Source organism: Procambarus clarkii, chromosome 26 (assembly GCF_040958095.1).
Source record: "Procambarus clarkii isolate CNS0578487 chromosome 26, FALCON_Pclarkii_2.0, whole genome shotgun sequence".
Taxonomy (NCBI): domain Eukaryota; kingdom Metazoa; phylum Arthropoda; class Malacostraca; order Decapoda; family Cambaridae; genus Procambarus; species Procambarus clarkii.
Window position 1 is genome coordinate 26,742,479 of NC_091175.1, and position 25,366 is coordinate 26,767,844.

At 51.9% G+C, this 25,366-nt stretch overlaps 1 protein-coding gene across 1 annotated transcript in view; it reads right to left on the reverse strand.

Moving 5' to 3' along the window:
* Positions 1 to 25,366, reverse strand: part of LOC123756874 (chondroitin sulfate proteoglycan 4) — a 261,088-nt gene that overhangs the window by 171,107 nt on the left and 64,615 nt on the right. Inside the window, exon 3 of the mRNA XM_069331572.1 lies at positions 8,299 to 8,441. Within this exon, the coding sequence (XP_069187673.1) occupies positions 8,299 to 8,441 (143 nt within the window). The remainder of the gene's footprint in view (positions 1 to 8,298; positions 8,442 to 25,366) is intronic.

The window sequence follows — 25,366 nt, forward strand, 5'->3', positions numbered from 1 at the left end:
CTATTCTAGCCTCATTATCTAGTATTACCCTTCTATTCTAGCCTCATTATCTAGTATTACCCTTCTATTCTAGCCTCATTATCTAGTATTACCCTTCTATTCTAACCCCATTATCTAGTATTACCCTTCTATTCTAACCCCATTATCTAGTATTACCCTTCTATTCTAACCCCATTATCTAGTATTACCCTTCTATTCTAACCCCATTATCTAGTATTACCCTTCTATTCTAGCCCCATTATCTAGTATTACCCTTCTATTCTAGCCCCATTATCTAGTATTACCCTTCTATTCTAGCCTCATTGTCTATTATTGCCTTTCTATTTTAGCTTCTATTTTCCATTGTTACCCTACTGTACTACCATTCTTTATTATAATGATATATATAATAGGTGTGTTGTGGTCCTGGCAGCTGGCCCTGTGGCCCTGTCAACCTGTCCTCTTAAAAAGAACGTCGCTTTTGGCCGTTTACCAGTATGGATGAAAGTGGACGTAATTTGAAAATGAAAAAAAAAATTAAAATAAATTTGAGATTTTTTTTTTGAACAACAGTTAGTTAAAAGTCCTCTAGTAGGTTATGTGGGCAGGAAATTCTCATAAAGTTTCAAAACGTTATGAAAAACGTTAATAGAAAATTTCTTCTCCTAACTTTTCCGAGTAAGCCGGACGACTCAAACAGAAAACGGGACAGTACGTCACTTTCGTGAGCCGATTTCATTTCAAATTACGTCCACTTTTGGCCATAGCGGCGCATACGAGCCAAAAGCGACGTTATTTTTAAGAGGACGGGTTGGACACACATAGCTTCAGTGGTCGCTATTGCTCTACTGTGTTAGTTAATTTCTTCATTAAGACTAAAATACCAGCTTCTGTTTTCATTATTTTTCATTATAACTTTACTGAAGTTATTCTACTAAGGTCTTTTTCCATTATGGTCCAATACTCTTTGATCTATATTAACTATTTAGTTAATACACTGGTCTTTGTTCATCCTTATTCCACAAGTCTATATTAATCTATATAAATCAAAATGTAAATGTTCTTTTGTTCAAAACCGCTAATCTCCGAAAGTTCTTCACCGATTGCTTTGAAATTTTCACACAATGTTCCATTCGCATCAGTGGCTCAGCACCGCACACGCGTTGCTGAGCCACAGCAACGCATGGCCGGGTACAGCTAGTTAATTAATAAATTTGTTCGTTGGTCAATAGGACACTTCCTCGCTGGGACAATACAATGCAAATTTTCGTGGGAGATGCATCAAATGAGATGCAGTAAGTTCCGTAGAACTTCGGTTTCAACTACTTTTACCATGTCGTAGCTCAATCGATTAAGGCAGCGTCTGGGATGCTCTCGGACGCAGGTTCGAATCCTCGTCACGGCCCTTGTGGATTTGTTATTTCGTATGAGCCTTGAGAAGTCTCAGGACGCCCTACAGGACTCACTGGTATCCCAGGTAGCAGTGCTTTTAGCATGTCGTGGTTAAGTGGTCAAAGGCGTGCACGTGGGTGTTCCCAGCGTGTGCAGGTTCCACTTTTCCTCGTGGCGGTTACCTTGCCATGATTTCATGGTTTGGCGTCCCCGCGGCCCGGTCCTCGACCAGGCCTCCTGGTTGCTGGACTGGTCAACCAGGCTGTTGGACGCGGCTGCTCGCAGCCTGACGTACGAGTCACAGCCTGGTTGATCAGGTATCCCTTGAAGGTGTTTATCAAGTTCTCTTAATACAGATTGTTTCCTACTGAAGCCCTATTGATACACCACATTAATGTGATGTCTAAAACGTCGTGCAAGAACATCCTCCCGAGAATTCTTAAGACCAATTTAAAAACATTTATTGGATCATTTCACTGGTCTTGGAGACGTTGCCAGAGGTGACTGCAGAGCCTCTCAAGATTATATCACAAACCCTCCTCCTACGACCTCCATCACGGCGTCCTGGCCAGGATTTCTCAATCAAAACTGCGGGGATGGTGGATGTAAAACACTTGTGATTGGAGGAAACTGTTCAACTCGATCCAATCATATTTCACCCCAGTTGAAGTGTTTGGGTCTCGCAGTGTGAGCTCACAATGGATCCTGTGACATGCTTTTTTGCCCTTCGTAAATGGTTGTATACGCCTATGTTGTCTTTTATTTAATCTCGTAAAATGTGTAACGTATCCAGTGACATGAGAGAGAGAGAGAGAGAGAGAGAGAGAGAGAGAGAGAGAGAGAGAGAGAGAGAGAGAGAGAGAGAGAGAGAGAGAGAGAGAGAGAGAGACAGAGAGAGAGAGAGAGAGAGAGAGAGAGAGAGAGAGAGAGAGAGAGAGAGAGAGAGAGAGAGAGAGAGAGAGAGAGAGAGAGAGAGACAGAGAGAGAGAGAGAGAGAGAGAGAGAGAGAGAGAGAGAGAGATAGAGAGAGATAGAGAGAGATAGAGATTTGGAGAAAGGAGGAGAGGCAAGATAGAGAGGGAGAAGCAAGATAATCTCCCGCAACTCTTCCCCCGTGTGTGTGGTACACACTCACAAAGAAACACAACCACTGTGTATTCACAATCTTCCTCACACCGAGGTTTCCTGAGTTAGTAGGTCACATTATGGACGTTTTGACGAGACGGGAAGGGAACTATCAGGGGGGAAAGCGCCAAGCCATTGGAACTATATAGCACTGGGAAGGGGTCAGGATAAGGATTTTGGGATAGGACGGGGGGAAGGAATGGTGCCCAACCACTTGGACGGTCGGGAATTGAACGCCGACCTGCATGAAGCGAGACCGTCGCTCTACCGTTTAGCCCAACTTGAAAGACTTTAGCTATATATAATATCAAAGACCAACAAGGGTCACATGACAGATAAATCAGCGCTACGAGTTACTTTAAAATAATATGAACATAAATTACATTGATATGCGAGGCTTCAGAGCCAGGTTGATATCAACCATCACCGGCAGCCATCATCTTATAATGCAGCATCTATTGACAGGTTACATCCATCATCATATAATGCAGCATCTATTGACAGGTTACATCCATCATCTTATAATGCAGCATCTATTGACAGGTTACATCCATCATCTTATATTGCAGCATCTATTGACAGGTTACATCCATCATCTTATAATGCAGCATCTATTGACAGGTTACATCCATCATCTTATAATGCAGCATCTATTGACAGGTTACATCCATCATCATATAATGGAGCATCTATTGACAGGTTACATCCATGATCATATAATGCAGCATCTATTGACAGGTTACATCCATAATCTTATAATGGAGCATCTATTGACAGGTTACATCCATGATCATATAATGGAGCATCTATTGACAGGTTACATCCATAATCTTATAATGGAGCATCTATTGACAGGTTACATCCATAATCTTATAATGGAGCATCTATTGACAGGTTACATCCATAATCTTATAATGGAGCATCTATAGACAGGTTACATCCATAATCTTATAATGGAGCATCTATTGACAGGTTACATCCATAATCTTATAATGGAGCATCTATAGACAGGTTACATCCATAATCTTATAATGGAGCATCTATTGACAGGTTACTCAACACGATACTGGAACTAACGAGGCCTACACACGGTGGATATCTGCTTGATGGGGTTCTGGGAGTTCTACTCCCCAAGCCCGGCCCGAGCTTGACTTGGGAGGGCTTGGTCTAACAGGCTGTTGCTCGGAGCGGCCCGCAGGCCCACATGTGCACCACAGCCCGACTGGTCCGGGCTGTCGTGGATAGAAGTCCGGGCTGTGGTGGATAGAAGTCCGGGCTTCCTACACAGTGGATAAGACGCACTGTAGTTCACAACATATAACATCGTGAGGTTTCCATTAGGCTTTCACACAATGCCTTATAAAACAACAAATAAAAATTTAACTTCATTTGAAGTAAAATTAATTGAAAAATAAATCAAATTTGTATTAGCTGCGTAATATGATTTACATTCTTCGATGTGTATTAATGTATTAAAAATAGACAAGGCAAAATATTACAATGTAACTGACGATTTGTCACACTTAGGGGAGAAAAATAGTAATGGAAAAAAATTCGCTTTTCATTTCGGGAATATTATTATTATTACTCGTGGCTTACTATATCATCCTGATCAGTATAAACAGACTCCACAATGCAGTATTTTCAGGAATTACTTGAGAAACGCAAGAAAAATGGTGGCAGTGTTGTATTTTTAAAGGATTACATTTGTTTTCATGGAGGCAGTTTGGGGGATCTTGTGGATGTCTTGTCACGGGAGGGAAACTGTCTACGTAAACCAGGCTCAGGACCAGGGACATGGTGGCTACATATTCACTGTCTTCTTACTTCCAATACACTTTTTCTTTTTATCAGAGTCAAGGGAAGGGAAGAGAACTATCAGGAGAATGCGCCAAGCCATTACGACTATGAAGCACTGGGAAGGGATCAGGATAAGGATTAGGGATGGGACGGGGGGGGGGGGGGGGGAAGGAATGGTGGCCAACCACTTGGACGGTCGGGGATTGAATGCCGACCTGCATGAAGCGAGACCTTTGTTCTACCGTCCAGCTCAAGTGGTTGGACTTGTCAGAGTTTGCACATTTTCATACCCCCTTTGGTATCGACTTGATGAGCCAGGCTATTGCTTCCTGGAGCTGGCATTTGAGCAGTTACAACGTAATGTATGCTCAAGCAATTTCTGAGGGAACTCTGCCCACCTCGTTATTGAACACTGTTAATTTGTGCCCCTGATGCGTTAGTGCAGTTAGCCTCGCCCCGCTCTGCACAGTCTCGTATTATCCACTGACACCCTTCACTTGAGCGACGTTATCGCTTCTTGCAAGGTTCGCCGTTCGATCCCCGATGGTCCATTCCTTCAGCCAGTCCCTCATATCCCAAGTGCATACTGGCAGAGAGCTTCCTGCCGGTAATTACCTTACCACGCAGTTTGCTCTGCCTCTGGCGCTCGGAGGCGGCTCCGTGACCTTTCGCCGATCCCGGCAGCTTATAGAGATTTAAAGGAACTAACATTAACAGCATTTGAACCTTCGGCGTTCCCAAAGGCTCGGCGTCACGAGATACGAACTAAAGCTGCAATGTAAACATAGCGACGATGGAGAAGTCACTTTCATAGTCACTTTCATGGGCACTTTCAGTCACTTTCAAAGTCACTTTCATGGGCACTTTCAGTCACTTTCAGTCAATTTCAGAGTCACTTTCAGTCACTTTCATAGTCACTTTCATAGTCACTTTCAGTCACTTTCATAGTCACTTTCAGTCACTTTCAGTCACTTTCATAATAACTTTCAGTCACTTTCAGTCACTTTCATACTCACTTTCATAGTCACTTTCATAGTCACTTTCAGTCACTTTCATAATAACTTTCAGTCACTTTCATAGTCAATTTTAGTCACTTTCAGTCACTTTAAATCACTTTAATAGTCACTTTCATAATCACTTTCAGTCACTTTTAATCACTTTCATAGTCAGTTTCAGTCACTTTCATAGTCAATTTTAAACAATTTCATAGTCAAATTTAGTCACTTTCATAGTCACCATCATACTCAGTAAATTTTAGACATATCGGTGACTCGGAGGTCCATACTGATGCCAAATATAATGGTGAGCCTGAGGAAGGTGGTGTCTTTTGTGGTGAACTTGCAGGTGATAATGATGGTGATGACCTTCGTGGTGATGGTGATGACCTTCGTGGTGATGGTGATGACCTTCGTGGTGATGGTGATGACCTTCGTGGTGATGGTGATGACCTTCGTGGTGATGGTGATGACCTTCGTGGTGATGGTGATGACCTTCGTGGTGATGGTGATGATGAACCACATGGTGATGGCAATGACCTTTATGGAAATAATGACTAACGATGTGATGGTGATGAAGGTGACAGATATGGAAGGATGGTGGTGAATGACATGGTGGTTGAGGTGATGCCCTTTACGGTTTCTGTCACGTTAACCACTTACCAGGTGGTGTGTGGGAGACATGTTCACGACCTACCTGGTGGTGTGTGGGAGACATGTTCACGACCTACCTGGTGGTGTGTGGGAGACATGTTCACGACCTACCTTGTGGTGTGTGGGAGACATGTTCACGACCTACCTGGTGGTGTGGGGGAGACATGTTCACGACCTACCTGGTGGTGTGTGGGAGACATGTTCACGACCTACCTGGTGGTGTGTGGGAGACATGTTCACGACCTACCTGGTGGTGTGTGGGAGACATGTTCACGACCTACCTGGTGGTGTGGGGGAGACATGTTCACGACCTACCTGGTGGTGTGGGGGAGACATGTTCACGACCTACCTGGTGGTGTGTGGGAGACATGTTCACGACCTACCTAGTGGTGTGGGGGAGACATGTTCACGACCTACCTTGTGGTGTGTGGGAGACATGTTCACGACCTACCTTGTGGTGTGTGGGAGACATGTTCACGACCTACCTGGTGGTGTGTGGGAGACATGTTCACGACCTACCTGGTGGTGTGTGGGAGACATGTTCACGACCTACCTGGTGGTGTGTGGGAGACATGTTCACGACCTACCTGGTGGTGTGTGGGAGACATGTTCACGACCTACCTGGTGGTGTGTGGGAGACATGTTCACGACCTACCTGGTGGTGTGTGGGAGACATGTTCACGACCTACCTGGTGGTGTGGGGGAGACATGTTCACGACCTACCTGGTGGTGTGGGGGAGACATGTTCACGACCTACCTGGTGGTGTGTGGGAGACATGTTCACGACCTACCTGGTGGTGTGTGGGAGACATGTTCACGACCTACCTGGTGGTGTGTTGAAGACATGTTCACGACCTACCTAGTGGTGTGGGGAGACATGTTCACGACCTACCTTGTGGTGTGTGGGAGACATGTTCACGACCTACCTTGTGGTGTGTGGGAGACATGTTCACGACCTACCTTGTGGTGTGTGGGAGACATGTTCACGACCTACCTGGTGGTGAGGGGGAGACATGTTCACGACCTACCTTGTGGTGTGTGGGAGACATGTTCACGACCTACCTGGTGGTGTGTGGGAGACATGTTCACGACCTACCTGGTGGTGTGTGGGAGACATGTTCACGACCTACCTGGTGGTGTGTGGGAGACATGTTCACGACCTACCTGGTGGTGTGTGGGAGACATGTTCACGACCTACCTGGTGGTGTGTGGGAGACATGTTCACGACCTACCTGGTGGTGTGTGGGAGACATGTTCACGACCTACCTGGTAGTGTGGGGGAGACATGTTCACGACCTACCTGGTGGTGTGGGGGAGACATGTTCACGACCTACCTGGTGGTGTGTGGGAGACATGTTCACGACCTACCTGGTGGTGTGTGGGAGACATGTTCACGACCTACCTGGTGGTGTGTGGGAGACATGTTCACGACCTACCTAGTGGTGTGGGGAGACATGTTCACGACCTACCTTGTGGTGTGTGGGAGACATGTTCACGACCTACCTTGTGGTGTGTGGGAGACATGTTCACGACCTACCTGGTGGTGTGTGGGAGACATGTTCACGACCTACCTGGTGGTGTGGGGGAGACATGTTCACGACCTACCTGGTGGTGTGGGGGAGACATGTTCACGACCTACCTGGTGGTGTGTGGGAGACATGTTCACGACCTACCTGGTGGTGTGTGGGAGACATGTTCACGACCTACCTAGTGGTGTGGGGGAGACATGTTCACGACCTACCTTGTGGTGTGTGGGAGACATGTTCACGACCTACCTTGTGGTGTGTGGGAGACATGTTCACGACCTACCTGGTGGTGTGTGGGAGACATGTTCACGACCTACCTGGTGGTGTGTGGGAGACATGTTCACGACCTACCTGGTGGTGTGGGGGAGACATGTTCACGACCTACCTGGTGGTGTGTGGGAGACATGTTCACGACCTACCTGGTGGTGTGTGGGAGATATGTTCACGACCTACCTGGTGGTGTGTGGGAGACATGTTCACGACCTACCTGGTGGTGTGTGGGAGACATGTTCACGACCTACCTGGTGGTGTGTGGGAGACATGTTCACGACCTACCTAGTGGTGTGGGGGAGACATGTTCACGACCTACCTTGTGGTGTGTGGGAGACATGTTTACGACCTACCTTGTGGTGTGTGGGAGACATGTTCACGACCTACCTGGTGGTGTGTGGGAGACATGTTCACGACCTACCTGGTGGTGTGTAGGAGACATGTTCACGACCTACCTGGTGGTGTGTGGGAGACATGTTCACGACCTACCTGGTGGTGTGTGGGAGACATGTTCACGACCTACCTGGTGGTGTGCGAGAGACATGTTCACGACCTACCTGGTGGTGTGGATGTTGTCGATGGTGAGGCTCATCTCGGCGGTGTTGCGGGAGATCTTGACCTCGTGCCAGAAGAGGTCGTCGAGGCGCAGGCGAGGCGGCGACGACAGCTCCGACTCTCCCGCCCCCAGGTTGATCCGCACCTGTGGGGGAGACAGCACACGACCATCACCACACCTTACACCTTCACGACACCTGGTGGGAGGACACCTGGTGGGAGGACACCTGGTGGGAGGAGAGGGCACCTGGTGGGAGGAGAGGGCACCTGGTGGGAGGAGAGGGCACCTGGTGGGAGGAGAGGGCACCTGGTGGGAGGACACCTGGTGGGAGGACACCTGGTGGGAGGAGAGGGCACGTGGTGGGAGGAGAGGGCACCTGGTGGGAGGACACCTGGTGGGAGGACACCTGGTGGGAGGACACCTGGTGGAAGGAGAGGGCACCTGATGGGAGGAGAGGGCACCTGGTGGGACGACACCTGGTGGGAGGACACCTGGTGGGAGGAGAGGACACCTGGTGGGAGGAGAGGGCACCTGGTGGGAGGACACCTGGTGGGAGGAGAGGACACACAGTGGGAGGAGAGGGCACCTGGTGGGAGGAGAGGACACACAGTGGGAGGAGAGGACACACAGTGGGAGGAGAGCACACACAGTGGGAGGAGAGGACACACAGTGGGAGGAGAGGACACATAGTGGGAGGAGAGGACATCTGGTGGGAGGAGAGGGCACCTGGTGGGAGGAGAGGACACACAGTGGGAGGAGAGGGCACCTGGTGGGAGGAGAGGACACACAGTGGGAGGAGAGGACACACAGTGGGAGGAGAGGACACAAAGTGGGAGGAGAGGGCACCTGGTGGGAGGAGAGGACACCTGGTGGGAGGAGAGGACACACAGTGGGAGGAGAGGACACACAGTGGGAGGAGAGGACACACAGTGGGAGGAGAGGACACATAGTGGGAGGAGAGGACACCTGGTGGGAGGAGAGGACACACAGTGGGAGGAGAGGACACACAGTGGGAGGTGAGGACACACAGTGGGAGGAGAGGACACACAGTGGGAGGAGAGGACACATAGTGGGAGGAGAGGACACCTGGTGGGAGGAGAGGACACACAGTGGGAGGAGAGGACACACAGTGGGAGCAGAGGACACATAGTGGGAGGAGAGGACACATAGTGGGAGGAGAGGGCACCTGGTGGGAGGAGAGGACACCTGGTGGGAGGAGAGGACACACAGTGGGAGGAGAGGACACACAGTGGGAGGAGAGGACACACAGTGGGAGGAAAGGACACACAGTGGGAGGAGAGGACACACAGTGGGAGGAGAGGACACACAGTGGGAGGAGAGGACACATAGTGGGAGGAGAGGACACCTGGTGGGAGGAGACGACATCTGGTGGGAGGAGAGGACACACAGTGGGAAGAGAGGACACATAGTGGGAGGAGAGGACACACAGTGGGAGGAGAGACACACAGTGGGAGGAGGGACACACAGTGGGAGGAGGGACACACAGTGGGAGGAGAGGACACACAGTGGGAGGAGAGGACACACAGTGGGAGGAGAGGGCACACAGTGGGAGGAGAGGGCACACAGTGGGAGGAGAGGGCACACAGTGGGAGGAGAGGACACACAGTGGGAGGAGAGGGCACACAGTGGGAGGAGAGGGCACACAGTGGGAGGAGAGGACACACAGTGGGAGGAGAGGGCACACAGTGGGAGGAGAGGACATCTGGTGGGAGGAGAGGACACACAGTGGGAGGAGAGGACACACAGTGGGAGGAGAGGACACACAGTGGGAGGAGAGGACACATAGTGGGAGGAGAGGACACACAGTGGGAGGAGAGGACACACAGTGGGAGGAGAGGACACACAGTGGGAGGAGAGGACACACAGTGGGAGGAGAGGACACACAGTGGGAGGAGAGGACACATAGTGGGAGGAGAGGACACACAGTGGGAGGAGCGGACATCTGGTGGGAGGAGAGGACATCTGGTGGGAGGAGAGGACATCTGGTGGGAGGAGAGGACACCTGGTGGGAGGAGAGGACACACAGTGGGAGGAGAGGACACACAGTGGGAGGTGAGGACACACAGTGGGAGGAGAGGACACACAGTGGGAGGAGAGGACACATAGTGGGAGGAGAGGACACACAGTGGGAGGAGAGGACACACAGTGGGAGGAGAGGACACACAGTGGGAGGAGAGGACACACAGTGGGAGGAGAGGACACACAGTGGGAGGAGAGGACACACAGTGGGAGGAGAGGACACACAGTGGGAGGAGAGGACATCTGGTGGGAGGAGAGGACACACAGTGGGAGGAGAGGGCACACAGTGGGAGGAGAGGACACACAGTGGGAGGAGAGGACACACAGTGGGAGGAGAGGGCACACAGTGGGAGGAGAGGACATCTGGTGGGAGGAGAGGACACACAGTGGGAGGAGGGACACACAGTGGGAGGAGAGGACATCTGGTGGGAGGAGAGGACACACAGTGGGAGGAGAGGACACACAGTGGGAGAAGAAGGGCACACAGTGGGAGGAGAGGGCACACAGTGGGAGGAGAGGACACACAGTGGGAGGAGAGGACACACAGTGGGAGGAGAGGACATCTGGTGGGAGGAGAGGACACACAGTGGGAGGAGGGACACACAGTGGGAGGAGAGGACACACAGTGGGAGGAGAGGACACACAGTGGGAGGAGAGGACACACAGTGGGAGGAGAGGGCACACAGTGGGAGGAGAGGACACACAGTGGGAGGAGAGGGCACACAGTGGGAGAAGAGGACACACAGTGGGAGGAGGGACACACAATGGGAGGAGAGGACATCTGGTGGGAGGAGAGGACACACAGTGGGAGGAGAGGACACACAGTGGGAGGAGAGGACACACAGTGGGAGGAGAGGACACACAGTGGGAGGAGAGAACACACAGTGGGAGGAGAGGGCACACAGTGGGAGGAGAGGACACACAGTGGGAGGAGAGGACATCTGGTGGGAGGAGAGGACACACAGTGGGAGGAGAGGGCACACAGTGGGAGGAGAGGACACACAGTGGGAGGAGAGGACACACAGTGGGAGGAGAGGACACACAGTGGGAGGAGAGGGCACACAGTGGGAGGAGAGGACACACAGTGGGAGGAGAGGACATCTAGTGGGAGGAGAGGACACACAGTGGGAGGAGGGACACACAGTGGGAGGAGAGGACACACAGTGGGAGGAGAGGGCACACAGTGGGAGGAGAGGACACACAGTGGGAGGAGAGGACACACAGTGGGAGGAGAGGACACACAGTGGGAGGAGAGGGCACACAGTGGGAGGAGAGGACACACAGTGGGAGGAGAGGACATCTGGTGGGAGGAGAGGACACACAGTGGGAGGAGAGGGCACACAGTGGGAGGAGAGGACACACAGTGGGAGGAGAGGACATCTGGTGGGAGGAGAGGACATCTGGTGAGAGGAGAGGACACACAGTGGGAGGAGAGGACACACAGTGGGAGGAGAGGACACACAGTGGGAGGAGAGGACACACAGTGGGAGGAGAGGACACACAGTGGGAGGAGAGGACACACAGTGGGAGGAGAGGACACACAGTGGGAGGAGAGGACACACAGTGGGAGGAGAGGACACCTGGCGGGAGGAGAGGACACATAGCGGGAGGAGAGGACACACAGTGGGAGGAGAGGACACATAGTGGGAGGAGAGGACACATAGTGGGAGGAGAGGGCACCTGGTGGGAGGAGAGGACACCTGGTGGGAGGAGAGGACACATAGCGGGAGGAGAGGACACACAGTGGGAGGAGAGGACACACAGTGGGAGGAGAGGACACACAGTGGGAGGAGAGGACACCTGGTGGGAGGAGAGGACACACAGTGGGAGGAGAGGACACACAGTGGGAGGAGAGGACACATAGTGGGAGGAGAGGACACACAGTGGGAGGAGAGGACACACAGTGGGAGGAGAGGACACACAGTGGGAGGAGAGGACACACAGTGGGAGGAGAGGACACACAGTGGGAGGAGAGGACATCTGGTGGGAGGAGAGGACATCTGGTGGGAGGAGAGGACACACAGTGGGAGGAGAGGACACACAGTGGGAGGAGAGGACACACAGTGGGAGGAGAGGACACACAGTGGGAGGAGAGGACACACAGTGGGAGGAGAGGACACACAGTGGGAGGAGAGGACACACAGTGGGAGGAGAGGACACACAGTGGGAGGAGAGGACACATAGTGGGAGGAGAGGACACCTGGTGGGAGGAGAGGACACCTGGTGGAAGGAGAGGACACATAGCGGGAGGAGAGGACACACAGTGGGAGGAGAGGACACACAGTGGGAGGAGAGGACACATAGTGGGAGGAGAGGACACATAGTGGGAGGAGAGGACACACAGTGGGAGGAGAGGACACACAGTGGGAGGAGAGGACACACAGTGGGAGGAGAGGACACACAGTGGGAGGAGAGGGCACACAGTGGGAGGAGAGGGCACACAGTGGGAGGAGAGGACACACAGTGGGAGGAGAGGACACACAGTGGGAGGACAGGACACCTGGTGGGAGGAGAGGACACCTGGTGGGAGGAGAGGACACACAGTGGGAGGAGAGGACACATAGTGGGAGGAGAGGACACACAGTGGGAGGAGAGACACACAGTGGGAGGAGGGACACACAGTGGGAGGAGGGACACACAGTGGGAGGAGAGGGCGCACAGTAGGAGGAGAGGACACACAGTGGGAGGGAGAGAGCACACAGTGGGAGGAGAGGACACACAGTGGGAGGACAGGACACCTGGTGGGAGGAGAGGACACCTGTTGGGAGGAGAGGACACACAGTGGGAGGAGAGGACACATAGTGGGAGGAGAGGACACACAGTGGGAGGAGAGACACACAGTGGGAGGAGGGACACACAGTGGGAGGAGGGACACACAGTGGGAGGAGAGGACACACAGTGGGAGGAGAGGACACACAGTGGGAGGAGAGGGCACACAGTGGGAGGAGAGGGCACACAGTGGGAGGAGAGGACACACAGTGGGAGGAGAGGGCACACAGTGGGAGGAGAGGGCACACAGTGGGAGGAGAGGACACACAGTGGGAGGAGAGGGCACACAGTGGGAGGAGAGGACACACAGTGGGAGGAGAGGACACACAGTGGGAGGAGAGGACACACAGTGGGAGGACAGGACACCTGGTGGGAGGAGAGGACACCTGGTGGGAGGAGAGGACACACAGTGGGAGGAGAGGACACATAGTGGGAGGAGAGGACACACAGTGGGAGGAGAGACACACAGTGGGAGGAGGGACACACGGTGGGAGGAGGGACACACAGTGGGAGGAGAGGACACACAGTGGGAGGAGAGGACACACAGTGGGAGGAGAGGGCACACAGTGGGAGGAGAGGGCACACAGTGGGAGGAGAGGACACACAGTGGGAGGAGAGGGCACACAGTGGGAGGAGAGGGCACACAGTGGGAGGAGAGGACACACAGTGGGAGGAGAGGGCACACAGTGGGAGGAGAGGGCACACAGTGGGAGGAGAGGACACACAGTGGGAGGAGAGGGCACACAGTGGGAGGAGAGGACACACAGTGGGAGGAGAGGGCACACAGTGGGAGGAGAGGGCACACAGTGGGAGGAGAGGACACACAGTGGGAGGAGAGGGCACACAGTGGGAGGAGAGGACACACAGTGGGAGGAGAGGGCACACAGTGGGAGGAGAGGACACACAGTGGGAGGACAGGACACCTGGTGGGAGGAGAGGACACCTGGTGGGAGGAGAGGACACACAGTGGGAGGAGAGGACACATAGTGGGAGGAGAGGACACACAGTGGGAGGAGAGACACACAGTGGGAGGAGGGACACACAGTGGGAGGAGAGGACACACAGTGGGAGGAGAGGGCACACAGTGGGAGGAGAGGGCACACAGTGGGAGGAGAGGACACACAGTGGGAGGAGAGGGCACACAGTGGGAGGAGAGGACACACAGTGGGAGGAGAGGGCACACAGTGGGAGGAGAGGACACACAGTGGGAGGACAGGACACCTGGTGGGAGGAGAGGACACCTGGTGGGAGGAGAGGACACACAGTGGGAGGAGAGGACACATAGTGGGAGGAGAGGACACACAGTGGGAGGAGAGACACACAGTGGGAGGAGGGACACACAGTGGGAGGAGGGACACACAGTGGGAGGAGAGGACACACAGTGGGAGGAGAGGACACACAGTGGGAGGAGAGGGCACACAGTGGGAGGAGAGGGCACACAGTGGGAGGAGAGGACACACAGTGGGAGGAGAGGGCACACAGTGGGAGGAGAGGGCACACAGTGGGAGGAGAGGACACACAGTGGGAGGAGAGGGCACACAGTGGGAGGAGAGGACACACAGTGGGAGGAGAGGACACACAGTGGGAGGAGAGGACACCTGGTGGGAGGAGAGGACACCTGGCGGGAGGAGAGGACACATAGCGGGAGGAGAGGACACACAGTGGGAGGAGAGGACACACAGTGGGAGGAGAGGACACATAGTGGGAGGAGAGGGCACCTGGTGGGAGGAGAGGACACCTGGTGGGAGGAGAGGACACATAGCGGGAGGAGAGGACACACAGTGGGAGGAGAGGACACACAGTGGGAGGAGAGGACACACAGTGGGAGGAGAGGACACACAGTGGGAGGAGAGGACACACAGTGGGAGGAGAGGACACCTGGTGGGAGGAGAGGACACACAGTGGGAGGAGAGGACACATAGTGGGAGGAGAGGACACACAGTGGGAGGAGAGGACACACAGTGGGAGGAGAGGACACACAGTGGGAGGAGAGGACACACAGTGGGAGGAGAGGACATCTGGTGGGAGGAGAGGACATCTGGTGGGAGGAGAGGACACACAGTGGGAGGAGAGGACACACAGTGGGAGGAGAGGACACACAGTGGGAGGAGAGGACACACAGTGGGAGGAGAGGACACACAGTGGGAGGAGAGGACACACAGTGGGAGGAGAGGACACACAGTGGGAGGAGAGGACACACAGTGGGAGGAGAGGACACATAGTGGGAGGAGAGGACACCTGGTGGGAGGAGAGGACACCTGGTGGAAGGAGAGGACACATAGCGGGAGGAGAGGACACACAGTGGGAGGAGAGGACACACAGTAGGAGGAGAGGACACATAGTGGGAGGAGAGGACACATAGTGGGAGGAGAGGACACACAGTGGGAGGAGAGGACACACAGTGGGAGGAGAGGACACACAGTGGGAGGAGAGGACACACAGTGGGAGGAGAGGGCACACAGTGGGAGGAGAGGGCACACAGTGGGAGGAGGGACACACAGTGGGAGGAGAGGACACACAGTGGGAGGACAGGACACCTGGTGGGAGGAGAGGACACCTGGTGGGAGGAGAGGACACACAGTTGGAGGAGAGGACACATAGTGGGAGGAGAGGACACACAGTGGGAGGAGAGACACACAGTGGGAGGAGGGACACACAGTGGGAGGAGGGACACACAGTGGGAGGAGAGGGCGCACAGTAGGAGGAGAGGACACACAGTGGGAGGGAGAGGGCACACAGTGGGAGGAGAGGACACACAGTGGGAGGACAGGACACCTGGTGGGAGGAGAGGACACCTGGTGGGAGGAGAGGACACACAGTGGGAGGAGAGGACACATAGTGGGAGGAAAGGACACACAGTGGGAGGAGAGACACACAGTGGGAGGAGGGACACACAGTGGGAGGAGGGACACACAGTGGGAGGATAGGACACACAGTGGGAGGAGAGGACACACAGTGGGAGGAGAGGGCACACAGTGGGAGGAGAGGACACACAGTGGGAGGAGAGGACACACAGTGGGAGGAGAGGACATACAGTGGGAGGACAGGACACCTGGTGGGAGGAGAGGACACCTGGTGGGAGGAGAGGACACACAGTGGGAGGAGAGGACACATAGTGGGAGGAGAGGACACACAGTGGGAGGAGAGACACACAGTGGGAGGAGGGACACACGGTGGGAGGAGGGACACACAGTGGGAGGAGAGGACACACAGTGGGAGGAGAGGACACACAGTGGGAGGAGAGGGCACACAGTGGGAGGAGAGGGCACACAGTGGGAGGAGAGGACACACAGTGGGAGGAGAGGGCACACAGTGGGAGGAGAGGGCACACAGTGGGAGGAGAGGACACACAGTGGGAGGAGAGGGCACACAGTGGGAGGAGAGGGCACACAGTGGGAGGAGAGGACACACAGTGGGAGGAGAGGGCACACAGTGGGAGGAGAGGACACACAGTGGGAGGAGAGGGCACACAGTGGGAGGAGAGGGCACACAGTGGGAGGAGAGGACACACAGTGGGAGGAGAGGGCACACAGTGGGAGAAGAGGACACACAGTGGGAGGAGAGGGCACACAGTGGGAGGAGAGGACACACAGTGGGAGGACAGGACACCTGGTGGGAGGAGAGGACACCTGGTGGGAGGAGAGGACACACAGTGGGAGGAGAGGACACATAGTGGGAGGAGAGGACACACAGTGGGAGGAGAGACACACAGTGGGAGGAGGGACACACAGTGGGAGGAGAGGACACACAGTGGGAGGAGAGGGCACACAGTGGGAGGAGAGGGCACACAGTGGGAGGAGAGGACACACAGTGGGAGGAGAGGGCACACAGTGGGAGGAGAGGACACACAGTGGGAGGAGAGGGCACACAGTGGGAGGAGAGGACACACAGTGGGAGGACAGGACACCTGGTGGGAGGAGAGGACACCTGGTGGGAGGAGAGGACACACAGTGGGAGGAGAGGACACATAGTGGGAGGAGAGGACACACAGTGGGAGGAGAGACACACAGTGGGAGGAGGGACACACAGTGGGAGGAGGGACACACAGTGGGAGGAGAGGACACACAGTGGGAGGAGAGGACACACAGTGGGAGGAGAGGGCACACAGTGGGAGGAGAGGGCACACAGTGGGAGGAGAGGACACACAGTGGGAGGAGAGGGCACACAGTGGGAGGAGAGGGCACACAGTGGGAGGAGAGGACACACAGTGGGAGGAGAGGGCACACAGTGGGAGGAGAGGACACACAGTGGGAGGAGAGGGCACACAGTGGGAGGAGAGGACACACAGTGGGAGGACAGGACACCTGGTGGGAGGAGAGGACACCTGGTGGGTGGAGAGGACACACAGTGGGAGGAGAGGACACATAGTGGGAGGAGAGGACACACAGTGGGAGGAGAGACACACAGTGGGAGGAGGGACACACAGTGGGAGGAGGGACACACAGTGGGAGGAGAGGACACACAGTGGGAGGAGAGGACACACAGTGGGAGGAGAGGGCACACAGTGGGAGGAGAGGGCACACAGTGGGATGAGAGGACACACAGTGGGAGGAGAGGGCACACAGTGGGAGGAGAGGGCACACAGTGGGAGGAGAGGACACACAGTGGGAGGAGAGGGCACACAGTGGGAGGAGAGGGCACACAGTGGGAGGAGAGGACACACAGTGGGAGGAGAGGGCACACAGTGGGAGGAGAGGACACACAGTGGGAGGAGAGGGCACACAGTGGGAGGAGAGGGCACACAGTGGGAGGAGAGGACACACAGTGGGAGGAGAGGGCACACAGTGGGAGGAGAGGACACACAGTGGGAGGAGAGGGCACACAGTGGGAGGAGAGGACACACAGTGGGAGGACAGGACACCTGGTGGGAGGAGAGGACACCTGGTGGGAGGAGAGGACACACAGTGGGAGGAGAGGACACATAGTGGGAGGAGAGACACACAGTGGGAGGAGGGACACACAGTGGGAGGAGGGACACACAGTGGGAGGAGAGGGCACATAGTGGGAGGAGAGGACACACAGTGGGAGGAGAGGACACATAGTGGGAGGAGAGGACACACAGTGGGAGGAGAGGACACATAGTGGGAGGAGAGGACACACAGTGGGAGGAGAGGACACACAGTGGGAGGAGGGACACACAGTGGGAGGAGGGACACACAGTGGGAGGAGGGACACACAAGTCTCGCTGAGAGAGATACACAACAGGCGCCGGGTCGGAGCCCCAGACACCCGCCTCCTCTACATGTTTCTTTACACAACTTCCAGATTTTTTTGACGCTATATAAAGAAGTTTTATAAGTTATATTTTTAACTCTAAGATGCTATAAAGTGGCCCCTGGTGATGCTACAAAGTGGTCCTGGTGATGCTACAAAGTGGTCATGGTGATGCTACAAAGTGGCCCCTGGTGATGCTACAAAGTGGTCCTGGTGATGCTACAAAGTGGCCCTGGTGATGCTACAAAGTGGTCCTGGTGATGCTACAAAGTGGCCCCTGGTGATGCTACAAAGTGGCCCCCTGGTGATGCTACAAAGTGGCCCTGGTGATGCTACAAAGTGGCCCCTGGTGATGCTACAAAAGTGGCCCCTGGTGATGCTACTAAAGTGGCCCCTGGTGATGCTACAAAGTGGCCCCTGGTGATGCTACAAAGTGGTCCTGGTGATGCTACAAAGTGGCCCTGGTGATGCTACAAAGTGGTCCTGGTGATGCTACAAAGTGGCCCCTGGTGATGCTACAAAGTGGCCCCCTGGTGATGCTACAAAGTGGCCCTGGTGATGCTACAAAGTGGCCCCTGGTGATGCTACAAAAGTGGCCCCTGGTGATGCTACTAAAGTGGCCCCTGGTGATGCTACAAAGTGGCCCCTGGTGATGCTACAAAAGTGGCCCCTGGTGATGCTACAAAGTGGCCCCCTGGTGATGCTACAAAAGTGGCCCCTGGTGATGCTACTAAAGTGGCCCCTGGTGATGCTACAAAGTGGCCCCTGGTGATGCTACAAAAGTGGCCCTGGTGATGCTACAAAGTGGCCCCTGGTGATGCTACAAAAGTGGCCCCTGGTGATGCTACAAAGTGGCCCCTGGTGATGCTACAAAAGTGGCCCTGGTGATGCTACAAAGTGGCCCCTGGTGATGCTACAAAAGTGGCCCCTGGTGATGCTACTAAAGTGGCCCCTGGTGATGCTACAAAAGTGGCCCTGGTGATGCTACAAAGTGGCCCCTGGTGATGCTACAAAAGTGGCCCCTGGTGATGCTACAAAGTGGCCCCTGGTGATGCTACAAAAGTGGCCCTGGTGATGCTACAAAGTGGCCCCTGGTGATGCTACAAAAGTGGCCCTGGTGATGCTACAAAGTGGCCCCTGGTGATGCTACAAAAGTGGCCCACGGTGATGCTACAAAAGTGGCCCAGGTGATGCTACAAAGTGGCCCCTGGTGATGCTACAAATGTGGCCCTGGTGATGCTACAAAGTGGCCCCTGGTGATGCTACAAAAGTGGCCCTGGTGATGCTACATAGTGGCCCCTGGTGATGCTACAAAAGTGGCCCTGGTGATGCTACAAAGTGGCCCAGGTGATGCTACAAAAGTGGCCCCTGGTGATGCTACAAAAGTGGCCCTGGTGATGCTACAAAGTGGCCCCTGGTGATGCTACAAAAGTGGCCCTGGTGATGCTACAAAAGTGGCCCTGGTGATGCTACAAAGTGGCCCCTGGTGATGCTACAAAAGTGGCCCTGGTGATGCTACAAAGTGGCCCAGGTGATGCTACAAAAGTGGCCCCTGGTGATGCTACAAAAGTGGCCCTGGTGATGCTACAAAGTGGCCCAGGTGATGCTACAAAAGTGGCCCATGGTGATGCTACAAAAGTGGCCCTGGTGATGCTACAAAGTGGCCCAGGTGATGCTACAAAAGTGGCCCTAGTAGCATGAAAATTTCCTCTGTAGAAGACACTGAAAAATCTGCAAGCAGATATTATTAATAAGGTCTTCCATTGGGCAACTGAAAATAACCCGGTCATTGGTCTCCATGAAACTGGTGACCTGACTCCTGATCAAATACTTTTGATCAGGAATACTTTTTAAATACTTTTTTAATACTCTCTCAAATACTTTTATTATGTGGGTAGTGAGACGTACTCCTGGGTACAATGAGAGCTACTCCTGGGTACATTGAGAGCTACTCATGGGTACAGTGAGAGCTACTCCTGTGTACAGTGAGAGCTACTCCTGGGTACAGTGAGAGTTACTCCTGTGTACAGTGAGAGCTACTCCTGTGTACAGTGAGAGTTACTCCTGTGTACAGTGAGAGCTACTCCTGGGTACAGTGAGAGTTACTCCTGTGTACAGTGAGAGCTACTCCTGTGTACAGTGAGAGCTACTCCTGGGTACAGTGAGAGCTACTCCTGTGTACAGTGAGAGCTACTCCTGGGTACAGTGAGAGCTACTCCTGTGTACAGTGAGAGCTACTCCTGTGTACAGTGAGAGCTACTCCTGTGTACAGTGAGAGCTCCTCCTGGGTACAGTGAGAGCTACTCCTGTGTACAGTGAGAGCTACTCAGTGTACAGTGAGAGCTACTCCTGGGTACAGTGAGAGCTACTCCTGGGTACAGTGACCTACTCCTGGGTACAGTGACCTACTCCTGGGTACAGTGACCTACTCATGGGTACAGTGACCTACTCATGGGTACAGTGACCTACTCCTGGGTACAGTGACCTACTCCTGGGTACAGTGACCTACTCCTGGGTACAGTGACCTACTCATGGGTACAGTGACCTACTCATGGGTACAGTGACCTACTCATGGGTATAGTAAGAACTACCCTTCCCATTCTCCCCATCGTTATCTTCAGAAAAAGTAGACTAGGTTAGAGGCCCCTTTTGCGAATCCAGCTGGTCAGGTCTGACCTCGGATGAGGTGGAAGCCATGGCCAGAACGTCGAGTGATCGCACCTTCGAACACAAGAGTATGGCCACTGGGCTCTTATTGTATATGCAACCTGTATCCACGCCTCTCTTCCAGAACATTACCTGTTATCCTACTGTTCTTCACGCCTTATTGTTGTGAACAGGGTGCTTCAACTCTGGAAAGGGTTTCGGAAGTTCTTCTACTCCCCGAACCCGGCCCGAGGCCAGGCTCGACTAGTGAAAACTTGGTCCAACAAGGCTGTTGCGTGTAGCCGTCCGCAGGCCCACAATCCAATACAGCTTGGTTGGTCCGGCACTTCTTACAAATCTAAACCTTTCCAATTAGATGTTGTTATCTTGAGAGGTTATCCTGAGATGACCTCTCATAAATACTGGGGTGGATATGTGGGCCTGCGGGCCGCTCCAAGCAACAGCCTGGTGGACCAAACTCTCACAAGTCGAGCCGGGCTTGGGGAGTAGAACTCCCAGAACCCCATCAACCAGGTATTAAGCAGGTGTTAAAGACCAGGGAAGAACAAATTTGTTGTGTGTGTGTTGATGAGTGGATAAATGTCTCGAATTAGATATAATACAATGTTACCTAAGGAGGCCTTGTCAGGGACCGGGCCGCGGGGACGTTGATCCCCGAAATCAAGACAAGGCAACTTGACAAAACAATCCCACACCTCTCAATAAGCTTCAACACTTAAAGATCTCATATGTATTAGGCTCGGCTACATGTGTATTGTGAGAAAGAATCGTAATTTTATGTAGCTGCATTTTTCATACTTTCTGGCTGGTCCGTGATCTTAATATAAACGGTATATTTATATTATGATTTCTATGTTTATATATAAACACTTAAATGTTATAATAAAATATAACAGTTGTGGTCTATGTTATGAATCAAGAACCATAAGAAGAAGAATGTATATCTTATCAATTAAAACCTCGGAATGGCGCGATCACTTTTATTCCAAAAGTTGGCACCAGAAAAAAAAGTTTGGGGACCACTGATTTAAATAATACAAATTGACCCTATTTAAGTATTAATGGAAGCCGCAATGTGAATCCTTTTCAAGTATCTATATTATGTATTTGGACTCATTTGCAGGAATAACTTCCCTCAACCTGGATACCTGGATGGAGTTCTGGGAGTTCTTCAACTCCCCAAAGCCCGGCCCGAGGCCAGGCTTGACTTGTGAAAGCTTGGTCCACCAGGCTGTTGCTTGGAGCGGCCCGCAGGCCTACATAGCCACCACAGCCCGGTTGGTCCGGCACTCCTTGGAGGAAACTATCTAGTTTTCTAAAATTTCTCAAATTCCGTGGTAAAATTTGTGAACACGGAATAAAACATTTGTGAAAGACCTGACAATAAAAATTTTGTATTTGTCCATTGCTAAAACTGATGTTGTTAGTTATGTTTAAATGTTGTGAACGTTGCTGCTTATGTTAAGTTAATATTAATTCAATATCAATATAATGATTCATATTATTCGATGTGATGATTCATTTATTCACTATTCATAATTTATGATGCTGTTTACACTTATAATTGATGGGTTTGCAAGTTTCCAACAACATTTTCCCTGTAAACAAGACAAAAAGCAACATTTGTGGCCTAATGATGATCATTATAATTATAAACGATTTTTATTATAAACTCGATTTTAATAAAATTAGATTTTTATAATAAACTATGATAAAAAAAGATCTAATACTAAGTGAAATAAATTTCAACATTTAATTTTTTTTAATATCGTTAATTATTCCATTTAATAGACAGGAGACGCAATAAGTAATTTAGATCAGAAAAATAACAATAAATGAAACTGGAAAAATAACTAACATAAGCAATTTATATGACGAAATTATAGAAACTTGCTCAGCATCCTCATTTTACATCAAGAATTTCAATGGATAACCTGGACCAAACTTTGTACACACAGTTCGTGTAAGTGTGTTTGTCTTTCATCGCTTGGAGTGTGTCTTATCAGTCTAGTAAGTTGTTTCTCGAATGTAGAGATCCTGGGGCTCGATTCACGAAGTAGTTACGCAAGCACTTACGAACATGTCCATCTTTTCTCAATCTTTGGCAGCTTTGTTTACAATTATTAAACAGTTAATGAGCTCGGAAGCACCAGGAGGCTGTTTATAACAATAACAACAGTTGATTGGCAAGTTTTCATGCTTGTAAACTGTTTAATAAATGTAACCAAAGCCGTCAAAGATTGAGGAAAGATGTACTCACCTAGTTGTGCTTGCAGGGGTTGAGTTCTGACTCTTTCGGCCCGCCTCTCAACTATCAATCAATCAACTACCTTTTTTTTTCACACACACACATACTACCCCAGGAAGCAGCCTGTAAATGCTGTCTAACTCCCAGGTACCTATTTATTGCTAGGTAAACAGGTGCATCAGGGGTGAAAGAAACTCGTTTCTTTTCACAGAAAGAAACCTAGAAACCGGGGATCGATCCCCGGCGATGGCGGAAACAAATCGGCAGTTTCTTTCACCATGATGCGCCTGTTCACCTAACACTAAATGAGTACCTGGGAGTTAGACAGCTGTTACGGGCTACTTCCTAGTGAAGTGTGTGTGAAAAAATTTACACATTCGTAAGTACTTGCGTAACTGCTTCGTGAGTCAGGCCTCTGGGCCTGTAGTCACAACCCCACATATCAACAAAATTACACAACTGTTACATCGTTCAGTTCTACCAAGCACTGTGTTCTATGCCCACTGCCAGCAGTCACAGTGCAGTAAATCTTAAGCTTTGACCAACCACAGTAAGAGAAATAATGCTCATTGAATCGCTTGGTCAACCACACTGCAGCAACAGATACAAAAGTGACCAATCACGTGAGAGTTATACCAGCTGATATCTGTAAACAAGATTGTTGTTGTTGTTATAGATTTACCTACTTAGAACAAGTTCCAAGTAGCACGGGCTATGGTGAGCCCGTAGTGGACTTACCTGGCACAGGAACGGGGCAAGTAGCACGGGCTATTTTGAGCCCGTAGTGGACTTGCCTGGCACTGGAGCGGGGCAAGTAGCACGGGCTATGGTGAGCCCGTAGTGGACTTGCCTGGCACAGGAGCGGGGCAAGTAGCACGGGCTATGGTGAGCCCGTAGTGGACTTGCCTGGCACTGGAGCGGGGCAAGTAGCACGGGCTATGGTGAGCCCTTAGTGGACTTGCCTGGCACAGGAGCGGGGCAAGTAGCACGGGCTATGGTGAGCCCGTAGTGGACTTACCTGGCACAGGAACGGGGCAAGTAGCACGGGCTATGGTGAGCCCGTAGTGGACTTGCCTGGCACAGGAGCGGGGCAAGTAGCACGGGCTATGGTGAGCCCGTAGTGGACTTGCCTGGCACAGGAGCGGTGTTGCTATCTCCTATAACCAAGATGGTGAAGTAGAGCAATATACACCGAGAGAGATACTCTGTACCTCGCTTCTCGGTGTAGGTAAAGTTTTGCCCTTTAACCTTGAACTATGATCAGTACGGAGGTGTAATTTTTGTTTTCCTGATGCTACAATCTATAGTACTGTACATGTACTGTACTGTACTATAGTACTGTACATGTACTGTACTGTACTGTACTATAGTACTGTACATGTACTGTACTGTACTGTACTATAGTACTGTACATGTACTGTACTGTACTGTACATGTACTATAGTACTGTACTGTACTGTACTGTACTATAGTACTGTACATGTACTATAGTACTGTACATGTACTGTACTATAGTACTGTAGGACACAATCTATAGTACTGTATATGTACTGTACTGTACTGTACTATAGTACTGTAGGACACAATCTATAGTACTGTACATGTACTGTACTGTACTGTACTATAGTACTGTAGGACACAATCTATAGTACTGTACATGTATTGTACTGTACTGTACTATAGTACTGTACATGTACTGTACTATAGTACTGTAGGACACAATCTATAGTACTGTACATGTACTATAGTACTGTACTGTACTATAGTACTGTAGGACACAATCTATAGTACTGTACATGTACTGTACTGTACTGTACTGTACTGTACTGTACTATAGTACTGTAGGACACAATCTATATTACTGTATCATCCTTTGCAGATGAAACTAGAATTTTCATGAGAGTTGGCAACATAGAGGACACGGCAAACCGCCAATCAGATGTAGATCAGGTCTTTCTATGGGCTTCAGAAAATAATATGGTGTTTAACGAGGATAAGTTCCAACTCATGCGCTACGGAAAAAATGAAAATATAAAAACAGAAACCACGTACAAAACTCAGGCAAATCATAACATAGAACGAAAAGACAATGTAAAGGATCTGGGTGTACTCATGTCGGAAGACCTTACCT